Source organism: Coccinella septempunctata, chromosome 9 (assembly GCF_907165205.1).
Source record: "Coccinella septempunctata chromosome 9, icCocSept1.1, whole genome shotgun sequence".
In the NCBI taxonomy this organism is placed as follows: domain Eukaryota; kingdom Metazoa; phylum Arthropoda; class Insecta; order Coleoptera; family Coccinellidae; genus Coccinella; species Coccinella septempunctata.
Window position 1 is genome coordinate 962,394 of NC_058197.1, and position 12,852 is coordinate 975,245.

General features: G+C 34.8%; 2 protein-coding genes across 2 annotated transcripts; one reads left to right on the top strand and one right to left on the bottom strand.

The window, feature by feature from the left end:
- Nucleotides 1-6,155: 6,155 nt before the first annotated feature.
- On the bottom strand, nt 6,156-7,573 carry LOC123320590. The gene is made up of 2 exons (XM_044907944.1): nt 6,386-7,573; nt 6,156-6,200 (listed from the first exon to the last, which is right to left on the bottom strand). The coding sequence occupies exons 1-2, from the start codon at nt 7,571-7,573 to the stop codon at nt 6,156-6,158; spliced, it is 1,233 nt and encodes a 410-aa protein (XP_044763879.1).
- Nucleotides 7,574-9,269: 1,696 nt separating this feature from the next.
- Nucleotides 9,270-10,687, top strand: LOC123320591. Its single transcript, XM_044907945.1, has 2 exons — nt 9,270-10,457; nt 10,643-10,687. Exons 1-2 carry the CDS (start codon nt 9,270-9,272, stop codon nt 10,685-10,687), a joined length of 1,233 nt encoding a protein of 410 aa, XP_044763880.1.
- Nucleotides 10,688-12,852: the final 2,165 nt, after the last annotated feature.

Sequence of the window (12,852 nt, forward strand, 5' to 3'; positions counted from 1 at the left end):
AACCTTCTACGTCAAAGATGCAACCCAATCAAAATTTTCGTCAATCAGCCGAAAAACTCGCGTTGACTTAAACCAAACGTTAGAATATCATAATCAATTACCCTATGTAGAATTAGAATATCCCAAGTGTAAATTATTGATTGATAGTGGATGTTCAGTTTGTCTAATTGATCCAAAATTCGCTTATAATAATTTTAAAGAAAATATTTTTAGAGAAGATACCACTCTTACTGCATGTTTCAGATCTCAAACGTCAAATGAAAAAGTTTTATTGCCTTTATTTTCCGAATTGAAAATGAATGATTGTCATCCCTTTGTTCTTTACAAATTTCATAAAAATTATGATGGTCTAATAGGAGCAGATTTTCTCAATAAATACGATTTGAGAATTGATTTCAAAAATATGGTTTTAGAAAATGATTTTTGTCAAATCCCTTTTAAATATCAACAAGTTTGTCAAAATCCAACAAGAATTTCTATAGATTTGAGTCACTTAGAACCCAAAATAAAAAGTCAACTTATTAAAATCTTTCAAACCAATGATAAAGTCCTTCAATTGCCGGGTCAACCATTGAATTTTTCAAGTAAAATTAAACATAGAATTAGAACGATTGATGAAAATCCAGTTCACTGTAAAATTTATCGTTATCCAGAGATTCATCGTGAAGAGGTGAAAAACCAAATTGAAGATTTATAAGAAAAGAAAATAATCAGACCAAGTATATCTCCTTGGTCATTTCCCGTAGTAATTGTTCCTAAAAAACAGGACTTATCCGGAAAAACTAAATGGCGTATGGCCATAGATTATAGAAAGTTAAATGAAAAAACTATTGACGATAAGTATCCATTACCACAAATTGACTCTATCCTAGACAAACTCGGTAACAAAAAATATTTCACAACCTTAGATTTAGCATCCGGATTTCATCAGATAGAGTTGGATGAAAATTCGATTAGAAAAACTGCTTTTACTGTCGAAAACGGACATTATGAGTTTTTAAGAATGCCTTTCGGACTTAAGAATGCGCCCGCAACTTTTCAGAGATTAATGAACGAAGTTTTGAAAAATTTTATTGGAAAGATATGCTATATTTATATGGATGATATAATTATATTTCCAGAAACTATTGAACAGCATTCAGCTGATATCCATAATATTTTAGAAACACTTGCATCAGAAAATCTGAAAATTCAGTTAGATAAATGTCATTTCTTCAAAACAGAAATTGAATTTCTTGGTCATGTGATTACCCCTGAAGGAATCAAACCAAATCCAAATAAATTAGAAGCTATTCAAAATTATCCTATTCCTAAAACACAGAAGGAAATTAAATCTTTCCTTGGTCTTATAGGATACTACAGAAAATTCATTCCCAATTTTGCAAAAATTACTAAGCCATTGACAATGTGTTTGAAGAAGAATGCAAAAATTAATATTGATAATTCTGATTACATTGAATCCTTTGAATTATGCAAAAATAATTTATTGAATCACCCAATTCTCCGATATCCCGATTTTAATGCGCCCTTTGTTTTGACAACTGATGCTTCAGGTTTTGCGATAGGTTCAGTTTTATCTCAAGGAGAACCACCTGATGATCTTCCGATCGCCTACGCAAGTCGTACTCTAAATCCCGCTGAAACTCGATATAGCACAATAGAAAAAGAATTATTATCAATTGTTTGGTCATGTAAACATTTTCGACCATATCTCTACGGAAGGAAATTCACGATATATACAGATCATAAACCATTAATTTGGCTATTTTCGTTAAAAGAATCGAATTCAAGATTAATGCGCTGGAGAATCAAGTTAGAAGAATACGATTATGAAATCAAGTATAGAAAAGGATCCATGAATAATGCCGATTCATTGAGTAGAATTATATGGAAATCTGACAATGAGAAAACGTATGAAAACTTCTAAAAATTAAATGAAAATAATAATATTCCTGAACCAAATAATGTTAAAGAAAAAGAAGGTAATTTATTTGAAGCTCCAAAAAAGTATTCATTTGCACACTGTGTATCTAGAGATCTAGAAATGAGTAAAGGAATCGCGTCAATTTTTAAAAATAAATACGGAAATGTAGATGAATTAAAGTTACAAAATAAGGGTATTGGTGAAGTCGCGTTTATTAGAAAAGAAAATAAGAATATTTATTATTTAATAACGAAAGAATTTTATTTTAATAAACCTAATTATGAAAATGTTTTTGAATGTTCAATCAAGCTTAAAGAATTGTGCGAATATAATAATGACAAATATTTAGCATTACTGCGATTAGCAAGTGGTTTAGATAGATTGGAATGGTCATGCATTTTCAATATGATCAAGTATATTTTCAACGAATCAAAAATCAATGTAGTTATTTATTATCTCTCAAGAACAAAAAATGAATATAGTGAAGAGTTTAATGGAATCGAAAATGACGAATTTCTTTGACTAATCACATATCAGATGATGAACTAGACGAATGTGTTGATCTTTTAACTAACCCTAATGAGGAATTACCAGTTTCAGATAATGAAGATTTAAGTGAATTAAAAACAGGAAACGTTATTATACACAGCGATGTCACAGTTCATAGTGGTATTGAAAACCCCATTTTAGAAATTCCATACACTGAAAGAAGCGTAAATGCCTATCCGTAACAAATTATATTCAAAACAGCATCGAATTTTAATGTTACGAAAATTAAATTATTTGGAGATAAACTCAGATTTAGAGTTTCCATTAATTCAATTGATAAAGATATTTTTCAGTTTATTAAAGAATTCGTACAACCTAAAAAGTCATACACAATATATTTTGCGTCTCAGGAATTAGAAAAACCTTTTATAAACATTTTACAGAATAAATTCGATTATAAAACCCTCAATTTCAAAATTTCAAATATTTTGCTAGAAGATATAGAAGATAAAGAAGAACAACTTTTGAGAATTCAACAATATCATGAAACCAAGACTATTCATCGTGGCTTAAGAGAAAATTTAATAAGTTTGAGAAAAAAGTATTATTGGCCGAATATGAATAAAGATGTTCAAAATTATATTAATGCATGTGAAATTTGTCAAAAGAATAAGTACGAAAGAACACCCATTGAATTACAGTTTAAACCAAACCCGATAGGATCAAAACCTTTCACACACATTTATTGTGATACTATAAGATTTGAACAAAATTATTGTTTGAGCATTGTAGACTCATTTTCAAGGTTGGGTCAGTGTTACCCTTTACTTCAGAAAACGGGAACAGAAATTGTAGATAAATTAATAATATTTTTCAGTCATTATGGCATTCCTATAAAAATAACTTGTGACAATGGACTTGAATTTAAAAATAGCGTAGTACAAGATTTTTGCAGAGTCCATCAAATAGAAATTCATTATATTACTAATTATAATCCTAATTCAAATGCTTTAGTAGAAAGATTCCATTCAACCCTGATCGAACAAACTATTGAATCCAAAAACTCCACATTCCAAAATAAATTGGCACAAGCCTTATTAAGTTATAATAATTCAAATCATTCCAGCCTAGAATTAACGCCTATGCAAATAATAAAAGCAGATCTAAATTATTCTTTACCAATCGAACAAACTCACAATGAGAAAATTCAAAATTACGTTGAGAATTATATTGAGAATTTAAATGATATAACGAAACACTTGGAGAAAAATCAAAAGATGGCAACCGAAAAGTTAGATAAATTAATCCAAAAACTCCACATTCCAAAGTAAATTGGCACAAGCCTTATTAAGTTATAATAATTCAAATCATTTCAGCCTAGAATTAACGCCTATGCAAATAATAAGAGCAGATCTAAATTATTCTTTACCAATCGAACAAACTCACAATGAGAAAATTCAAAATTACGTTGAGAATTATATTGAGAATTTAAATGATATAACGAAACACTTGGAGAAAAATCAAAAGAGGGCAACCGAAAAGTTAGATAAATTAATCAAAAAACTCCACATTCCAAAGTAAATTGGCAAAAGCCTTATTAAGTTATAATAATTCAAATCATTCCAGCCTAGAATTAACACCTATGCAAATAATAAAAGCAGATCTAAATTATTCTTTACCAATCGAACAAACTCACAATGAGAAAATTCAAAATTACGTTGAGAATTATATTGAGAATTTAAATGATATAACGAAACACTTGGAGAAAAATCACAAGAGGGCAACCGAAAAGTTAGATAAATTAATCCAAAAACTCCACATTCCAAAGTAAATTGGCACAAGCCTTATTAAGTTATAATAATTCAAATCATTCCAGCCTAGAATTAACGCCTATGCAAATAATAAGAGCAGATCTAAATTATTCTTTACCAATCGAACAAACTCACAATGAGAAAATTCAAAATTACGTTGAGAATTATATTGAGAATTTAAATGATATAACGAAACACTTGGAGAAAAATCAAAAGAGGGCAACCGAAAAGTTAGATAAATTAATCAAAAAACTCCACATTCCAAAGTAAATTGGCACAAGCCTTATTAAGTTATAATAATTCAAATCATTCCAGCCTAGAATTAACACCTATGCAAATAATAAAAGCAGATCTAAATTATTCTTTACCAATCGAACAAACTCACAATGAGAAAATTCAAAATTACGTTGAGAATTATATTGAGAATAAGTCAAATTGAAATCGTAGGTTTAGGAATCCTCAGGAAAAGAAAACATCTAATTTTCTCAAAGAGCAACGTTTCGCAACTTTATTGTTGCTTTATCAAGCTCTGAAACACACAAAAAAAGGCAGAAATAAGATGAAGGGCAAAAATTCACAAGCTATGTGCCTACCTAGACAAAGATGATGTTTTTAAAATTCCTTCATTGTCAAACATACGCTGCACGGTAAACAATGCAGGTGGACAGCGACACACTCCCTCCGTCGTCAAACCGGGTACTGACAATCATATGGTTCAATTAGTTGAATAAAAACAACATTTTCTTTACGCAGAAGTCATCGAAAATTCGACGGAGGAAGCGGCGCCCCCAGCTGGATGTTTCAAATGTATAAACGACGTACAATTAAAAATGACAAACAATAAAATAGAACAATTATATATACAGAAATTTAAAATCTAAAATGAGGTTCACGATGTAAAACAACTTCTCTGGCGAGAGTACATATTTAAAATATTACTGTAAATTACGCTAAGGTTGGCACAATCCGTCCTCAGGTTCACAGTATTAGCCATATATATCTGGATCATCTCCCCTACGTTCCTTCTGAACCAATTCTGCTCTCTATCTAAAACGGTTGCTTCGTCGAATTTAAATGAGTGACCAGTCTCAAAATGATGCGCCGCCAAAGCTGTTTTATTGGGCTTGTCTTGATTGTGATTTTTACAGTCATTCCTATGTTGATTAATTCGAGATTTGAAGTATTGTTTGGTTTGACCAATGTAACATTTTCCACAAGAACAAGGAATGCTGTAAATTAAATTCGAGAGGGAGTTCAATGGGGTCGGATCTTTAAGACGGGTGTACAAACATCTGGTGGACTTCACATTATAAAAGGCCAGTCTAGTACTGTTGTCGAACACTCTATTTATTCTTTGTGAGAGTCCATTGACGAACGGGAATCTGAAATATCTAACGCACCCAGCTTCTGCATCGCGCCGACGACCCTCCACCGCGACGAAAGAACTAATGCATCTATTGACAAAGTTGTTAGGGTAATTATTTTTCTTTAGAATGTTCTTGATAATTTTTATGTTAGAAGCTTGGAAAGAGTGATGGCTCAGTCTCATCATTCTATGTAGGAGGCCTCTAATGCTTGCTAATTTGTGACTGAGAGGGCTTGTCGAAAAATAATTTAATATTCTACCCGAACCGGTAGGTTTGAAGTACCAGTTCGTCACTAGAGTACCTGATCCAGTCCTATGTACCTCAGCATCAAGAAAGGAAAGTTTACAATTTCTCTCCCTCTCCAAAGTAAACTGAAGTTTCGGATGAAACTCGTTGAAACACTTCAGAACACTGTCAATATCTCTCTCGGGAACTGCCGCGAAAGAGTCATCCACATACAACCAGAAAAACGGGATGTCAAAAGGAAGCCTCGTCAACACCTCACCGATCAGCTCATCCATCACAAATCTAGCCAATACAGGACTCAATGGGTTCCCCATGGCACTACCATCCAACTGTGAATATATCGTCCCTCTGAATAGGAAGTAACTTGAATCGAAATAGAATTCTATCATTTCAAGAAAAAGTTTGCGAGGAATGTTTGTGTAAGCCGATATGAATGGCCACCGTTTTGATAAAATACTGACAACCAGATTCTTGGGAATGTTCGTGAACAAGGAGACCACGTCCAACGATACGAGTCTGTTGTTGACAGGTATTTGTTTACAACTCACTGAATTAACAAACTCAAATGAATTCTTAACTTCATACTTGAATGTTGTTGTCACTGGCGCTAAGATTTCGTGTAAAAAGACCGCCAAGTTATAACAGGGGGCATTAATGCAGCTTACAATGGGTCTCAAAGCGAAAGTGTCCTTGTGAGTTTTTCTTAGTCCATAAATCTTCGGCGGAACAGCATTGTGGATACTGATCATTTTACTCTTTGTTTTGTCTATGTATCCATCTTCAAGTAACCTCTTGGCGAAACCATTCACTCGTTCTTGATATTTCTTGGTTGGGTCTTTATCCATTGGCTTATATGTATTTCGGTCTGCAAGCATTTCCAACATTTTATCCTCATATTCTTTCACGAACATTATCACCGTTGAATTACCCTTGTCTGATCTCCCCACTAAAATGTCATCATGGAGTCTGAGAAAATGTTTAGTCTCGTTCACCTCTTTCATCAGTCTCCTCTCGGATTTCAGGTTTACATGTTGTCTACAAAAATTGGTTAAGATGTTAGTGGTAAAGGCTCTTATTCTATTTTTCTCAGTTTCGTCATTCTGGCAGTTGTGAATACAATATTCTAGATCTTTTATGATGCTGTGGATTGGAATTTCTGAGTTCGACAAGGGAAGGCCAAACTGTCTCCCCAACGATAAAACTCTCTGGACTGGCCCGGGTAATACAGTCTGTGTATAGTTATGTATGAAGCCATTCCCATCTGCAACAAGTACGTCCGCTGTATTCCTCAATAGGTCTCCGATCTTCCTGATATTTCCCCTCTTAATACGTTCAAATTCTACATTGAATTTGGTCTCAATGGCTTTCAGAGTGTTCACAAATATACTCTCAGGCAAGAGAAGCTTCAGTTGACCCCTCTGCAATCGTGTGGAGCTTAGGAGTTGTCTATATTTCCACTCAGTTATATCAATCTCAATATTTAAAGCCGATTTCTTAAGTTTGTTCAAGATCTTATCAACATTTTTCTTGAATGGGTGTTTCTCAGTCTGTAAAGGTAGTAAACACCCAATATTGTTGGTTATATGCTTGGGGAACACCGTTTTGTATCTGCACTGTAGTAAAAAAATGCGTCTGTTCTTCACTGCAGCCAACTTCATAGTGTCATTGAACAACTTCTTCAGTAGGTGGTGTGCCTCACTGCCGTATGTGTGTTTGATGTTAGCGAAAAAACCCATTATATAACAGATGAAGTAGTAAAATCGTATTCCTCAATAATAATAAGTCAAATTGAAATCGTAGGTTTAGGAATCCTCAGGAAAAGAAAACATCTAATTTTCTCAAAGAGCAACGTTTCGCAACTTTATTGTTGCTTTATCAAGCTCTGAAACACACAAAAAAAGGCAGAAATAAGATGAAGGGTAAAAATTCACAAGCTATGTGCCTACCTAGACAAAGATTCCTTCCTTTTGACATCCCGTTTTTCTGGTTGTATGTGGATGACTCTTTCGCGGCAGTTCCCGAGAGAGATATTGACAGTGTTCTGAAGTGTTTCAACGAGTTTCATCCGAAACTTCAGTTTACTTTGGAGAGGGAGAGAAATTGTAAACTTTCCTTTCTTGATGCTGAGGTACATAGGACTGGATCAGGTACTCTAGTGACGAACTGGTACTTCAAACCTACCGGTTCGGGTAGAATATTAAATTATTTTTCGACAAGCCCTCTCAGTCACAAATTAGCAAGCATTAGAGGCCTCCTACATAGAATGATGAGACTGAGCTATCACTCTTTCCAAGCTTCTAACATAAAAATTATCAAGAACATTCTAAAGAAAAATAATTACCCTAACAACTTTGTCAATAGATGCATTAGTTCTTTCGTCGCGGTGGAGGGTCGTCGGCGCGATGCAGAAGCTGGGTGCGTTAGATATTTCAGATTCCCGTTCGTCAATGGACTCTCACAAAGAATAAATAGAGTGTTCGACAACAGTACTAGACTGGCCTTTTATAATGTGAAGTCCACCAGATGTTTGTACACCCGTCTTAAAGATCCGACCCCATTGAACTCCCTCTCGAATTTAATTTACAGCATTCCTTGTTCTTGTGGAAAATGTTACATTGGTCAAACCAAACAATACTTCAAATCTCGAATTAATCAATATAGGAATGACTGTAAAAATCACAATCAAGACAAGCCCAATAAAACAGCTTTGGCGGCGCATCATTTTGAGACTGATCACTCATTTAAATTCGACGAAGCAACCGTTTTAGATAGAGAGCAGAATTGGTTCAGAAGGAACGTAGGGGAGAAGATCCAGATATATATGGCCAATACTGTGAACCTGAGGACGGATTGTGCCAACCTTAGCGTAATTTACAGTAATATTTTAAATATGTACTCTCGCCAGAGAAGTTGTTTTACATCTTGAACCTCATTTTAGATTTTAAATTTCTGTGTATGTAATTGTTCTATTTTATTGTATGTCATTTTTAATTGTACGTCGTTTATACATTTGAAACATCCAGCTGGGGGCGCCGCTTCCTCCGTCGAATTTTCAATGACTTCTGCGTAAAGAAAATGTTGTTTTTATTCAACTAATTGAACCATATGATTGTCAGTACCCGGTTTGACGACAGAGGGAGTGTGTCGCTGTCCACCTGCATTGTTTACCGTGCAGCGTATGTTTGACAATGAAGGAATTTTAAAAACATCATCTTTGTCTAGGTAGGCACATGGCTTGTGAATTTTTGCCCTTCATCTTATTTCTGCCTTTTTTTGTGTGTTTCAGAGCTTGATAAAGCAACAATAAAGTTGCGAAACGTTGCTCTTTGAGAAAATTAGATGTTTTCTTTTCCTGAGGATTCCTAAACCTACGATTTCAATTTGACTTATTATTATTGAGGAATACGATTTTACTACTTCATCTGTTCTATAATGGGTTTTTTCGCTAACATCAAACACACATACGGCAGTGAGGCACACCACCTACTGAAGAAGTTGTTCAATGACACTATGAAGTTGGCTGCAGTGAAGAACAGACGCATTTTCTTACTACAGTGCAGATACAAAACGGTGTTCCCCAAGCATATAACCAACAATATTGGGTGTTTACTACCTTTACAGACTGAGAAACACCCATTCAAGGAAAATGTTGATAAGATCTTGAACAAACTTAAGAAATCGGCTTTAAATATTGAGATTGATATAACTGAGTGGAAATATAGACAACTCCTAAGCTCCACACGATTGCAGAGGGGTCAACTGAAGCTTCTCTTGCCTGAGAGTATATTTGTGAACACTCTGAAAGCCATTGAGACCAAATTCAATGTAGAATTTGAACGTATTAAGAGGGGAAATATCAGGAAGATCGAAGACCTATTGAGGAATACAGCGGACGTACTTGTTGCAGATGGGAATGGCTTCATACATAACTATACACAGACTGTATTACCCGGGCCAGTCCAGAGAGTTTTATCGTTGGGGCCACAGTTTGGCCTTCCCTTGTCGAACTCAGAAATTCCAATCCACAGCATCATAAAAGATCTAGAATATTGTATTCACAACTGCCAGAATGACGAAACTGAGAAAAATAGAATAAGAGCCTTTACCACTAACATCTTAACCAATTTTTGTAGACAACATGTAAACCTGAAATCCGAGAGGAGACTGATGAAAGAGGTGAACGAGACTAAACATTTTCTCAGACTCCATGATGACATTTTAGTGGGGAGATCAGACAAGGGTAATTCAACGGTGATAATGTTCGTGAAAGAATATGAGGATAAAATGTTGGAAATGCTTGCAGACCGAAATACATATAAGCCAATGGATAAAGACCCAACCAAGAAATATCAAGAACGAGTGAATGGTTTCGCCAAGAGGTTACTTGAAGATGGATACATAGACAAAACAAAGAGTAAAATGATCAGTATCCACAATGCTGTTCCGCCGAAGATTTATGGACTAAGAAAAACTCACAAGGACACTTTCGCTTTGAGACCCATTGTAAGCTGCATTAATGCCCCCTGTTATAACTTGGCGGTCTTTTTACACGAAATCTTAGCGCCAGTGACAACAACATTCAAGTATGAAGTTAAGAATTCATTTGAGTTTGTTAATTCAGTGAGTTGTAAACAAATACCTGTCAACAACAGACTCGTATCGTTGGACGTGGTCTCCTTGTTCACGAACATTCCCAAGAATCTGGTTGTCAGTATTTTATCAAAACGGTGGCCATTCATATCGGCTTACACAAACATTCCTCGCAAACTTTTTCTTGAAATGATAGAATTCTATTTCGATTCAAGTTACTTCCTATTCAGAGGGACGATATATTCACAGTTGGATGGTAGTGCCATGGGGAACCCATTGAGTCCTGTATTGGCTAGATTTGTGATGGATGAGCTGATCGGTGAGGTGTTGACGAGGCTTCCTTTTGACATCCCGTTTTTCTGGTTGTATGTGGATGACTCTTTCGCGGCAGTTCCCGAGAGAGATATTGACAGTGTTCTGAAGTGTTTCAACGAGTTTCATCCGAAACTTCAGTTTACTTTGGAGAGGGAGAGAAATTGTAAACTTTCCTTTCTTGATGCTGAGGTACATAGGACTGGATCAGGTACTCTAGTGACGAACTGGTACTTCAAACCTACCGGTTCGGGTAGAATATTAAATTATTTTTCGACAAGCCCTCTCAGTCACAAATTAGCAAGCATTAGAGGCCTCCTACATAGAATGATGAGACTGAGCCATCACTCTTTCCAAGCTTCTAACATAAAAATTATCAAGAACATTCTAAAGAAAAATAATTACCCTAACAACTTTGTCAATAGATGCATTAGTTCTTTCGTCGCGGTGGAGGGTCGTCGGCGCGATGCAGAAGCTGGGTGCGTTAGATATTTCAGATTCCCGTTCGTCAATGGACTCTCACAAAGAATAAATAGAGTGTTCGACAACAGTACTAGACTGGCCTTTTATAATGTGAAGTCCACCAGATGTTTGTACACCCGTCTTAAAGATCCGACCCCATTGAACTCCCTCTCGAATTTAATTTACAGCATTCCTTGTTCTTGTGGAAAATGTTACATTGGTCAAACCAAACAATACTTCAAATCTCGAATTAATCAACATAGGAATGACTGTAAAAATCACAATCAAGACAAGCCCAATAAAACAGCTTTGGCGGCGCATCATTTTGAGACTGGTCACTCATTTAAATTCGACGAAGCAACCGTTTTAGATAGAGAGCAGAATTGGTTCAGAAGGAACGTAGGGGAGATGATCCAGATATATATGGCTAATACTGTGAACCTGAGGACGGATTGTGCCAACCTTAGCGTAATTTACAGTAATATTTTAAATATGTACTCTCGCCAGAGAAGTTGTTTTACATCGTGAACCTCATTTTAGATTTTAAATTTCTGTATATATAATTGTTCTATTTTATTGTTTGTCATTTTTAATTGTACGTCGTTTATACATTTGAAACATCCAGCTGGGGGCGCCGCTTCCTCCGTCGAATTTTCGATGACTTCTGCGTAAAGAAAATGTTGTTTTTATTCAACTAATTGAACCATATGATTGTCAGTACCCGGTTTGACGACGGAGGGAGTGTGTCGCTGTCCACCTGCATTGTTTACCGTGCAGCGTATGTTTGACAATGAAGGAATTTTAAAAACATCATCTTTGTCTAGGTAGGCACATAGCTTGTGAATTTTTGCCCTTCATCTTATTTCTGCCTTTTTTTGTGTGTTTCAGAGCTTGATAAAGCAACAATAAAGTTGCGAAACGTTGCTCTTTGAGAAAATTAGATGTTTTCTTTTCCTGAGGATTCCTAAACCTACGATTTCAATTTGACTTATTATTATTGAGGAATACGATTTTACTACTTCATATATTGAGAATTTAAATGATATAACGAAACACTTGGAGAAAAATCACAAGAGGGCAACCGAAAAGTTAGATAAATTAATCCAAAAACTCCACATTCCAAAGTAAATTGGCACAAGCCTTATTAAGTTATAATAATTCAAATCATTCCAGCCTAGAATTAACGCCTATGCAAATAATAAAAGCAGATCTAAATTATTCTTTACCAATCGAACAAACTCACAATGAGAAAATTCAAAATTACGTTGAGAATTATATTGAGAATTTAAATGATATAACGAAACACTTGGAGAAAAATCAAAATATGGCAACCGAAAAGTTAGATAAATTAATCAAAAAACTCCACATTCCAAAGTAAATTGGCACAAGCCTTATTAAGTTATAATAATTCAAATCATTCCAGCCTAGAATTAACACCTATGCAAATAATAAAAGCAGATCTAAATTATTCTTTACCAATCGAACAAACTCACAATGAGAAAATTCAAAATTACGTTGAGAATTATATTGAGAATTTAAATGATATAACGAAACACTTGGAGAAAAATCAAAAGAGGGCAACCGAAAAGTTAGATAAATTAATCAAAAAACTCCACATTCCAAAGTAAATTGGCACAAGCCTTATTAAGTT

Coding starts and splice junctions, on each gene's coding strand:
- LOC123320590 (XM_044907944.1), bottom strand. CDS start 7,573: ATGGGTTTTTTCGCTAACATCAAACACACATACGGCAGTGAGGCACAC. Junction 6,201..6,385: donor CATTTGAGTTTGTTAATTCA/GTGAGTTGTAAA, acceptor TTTCGATTCAAG/TTACTTCCTATTCAGAGGGA.
- LOC123320591 (XM_044907945.1), top strand. CDS start 9,270: ATGGGTTTTTTCGCTAACATCAAACACACATACGGCAGTGAGGCACAC. Junction 10,458..10,642: donor CATTTGAGTTTGTTAATTCA/GTGAGTTGTAAA, acceptor TTTCGATTCAAG/TTACTTCCTATTCAGAGGGA.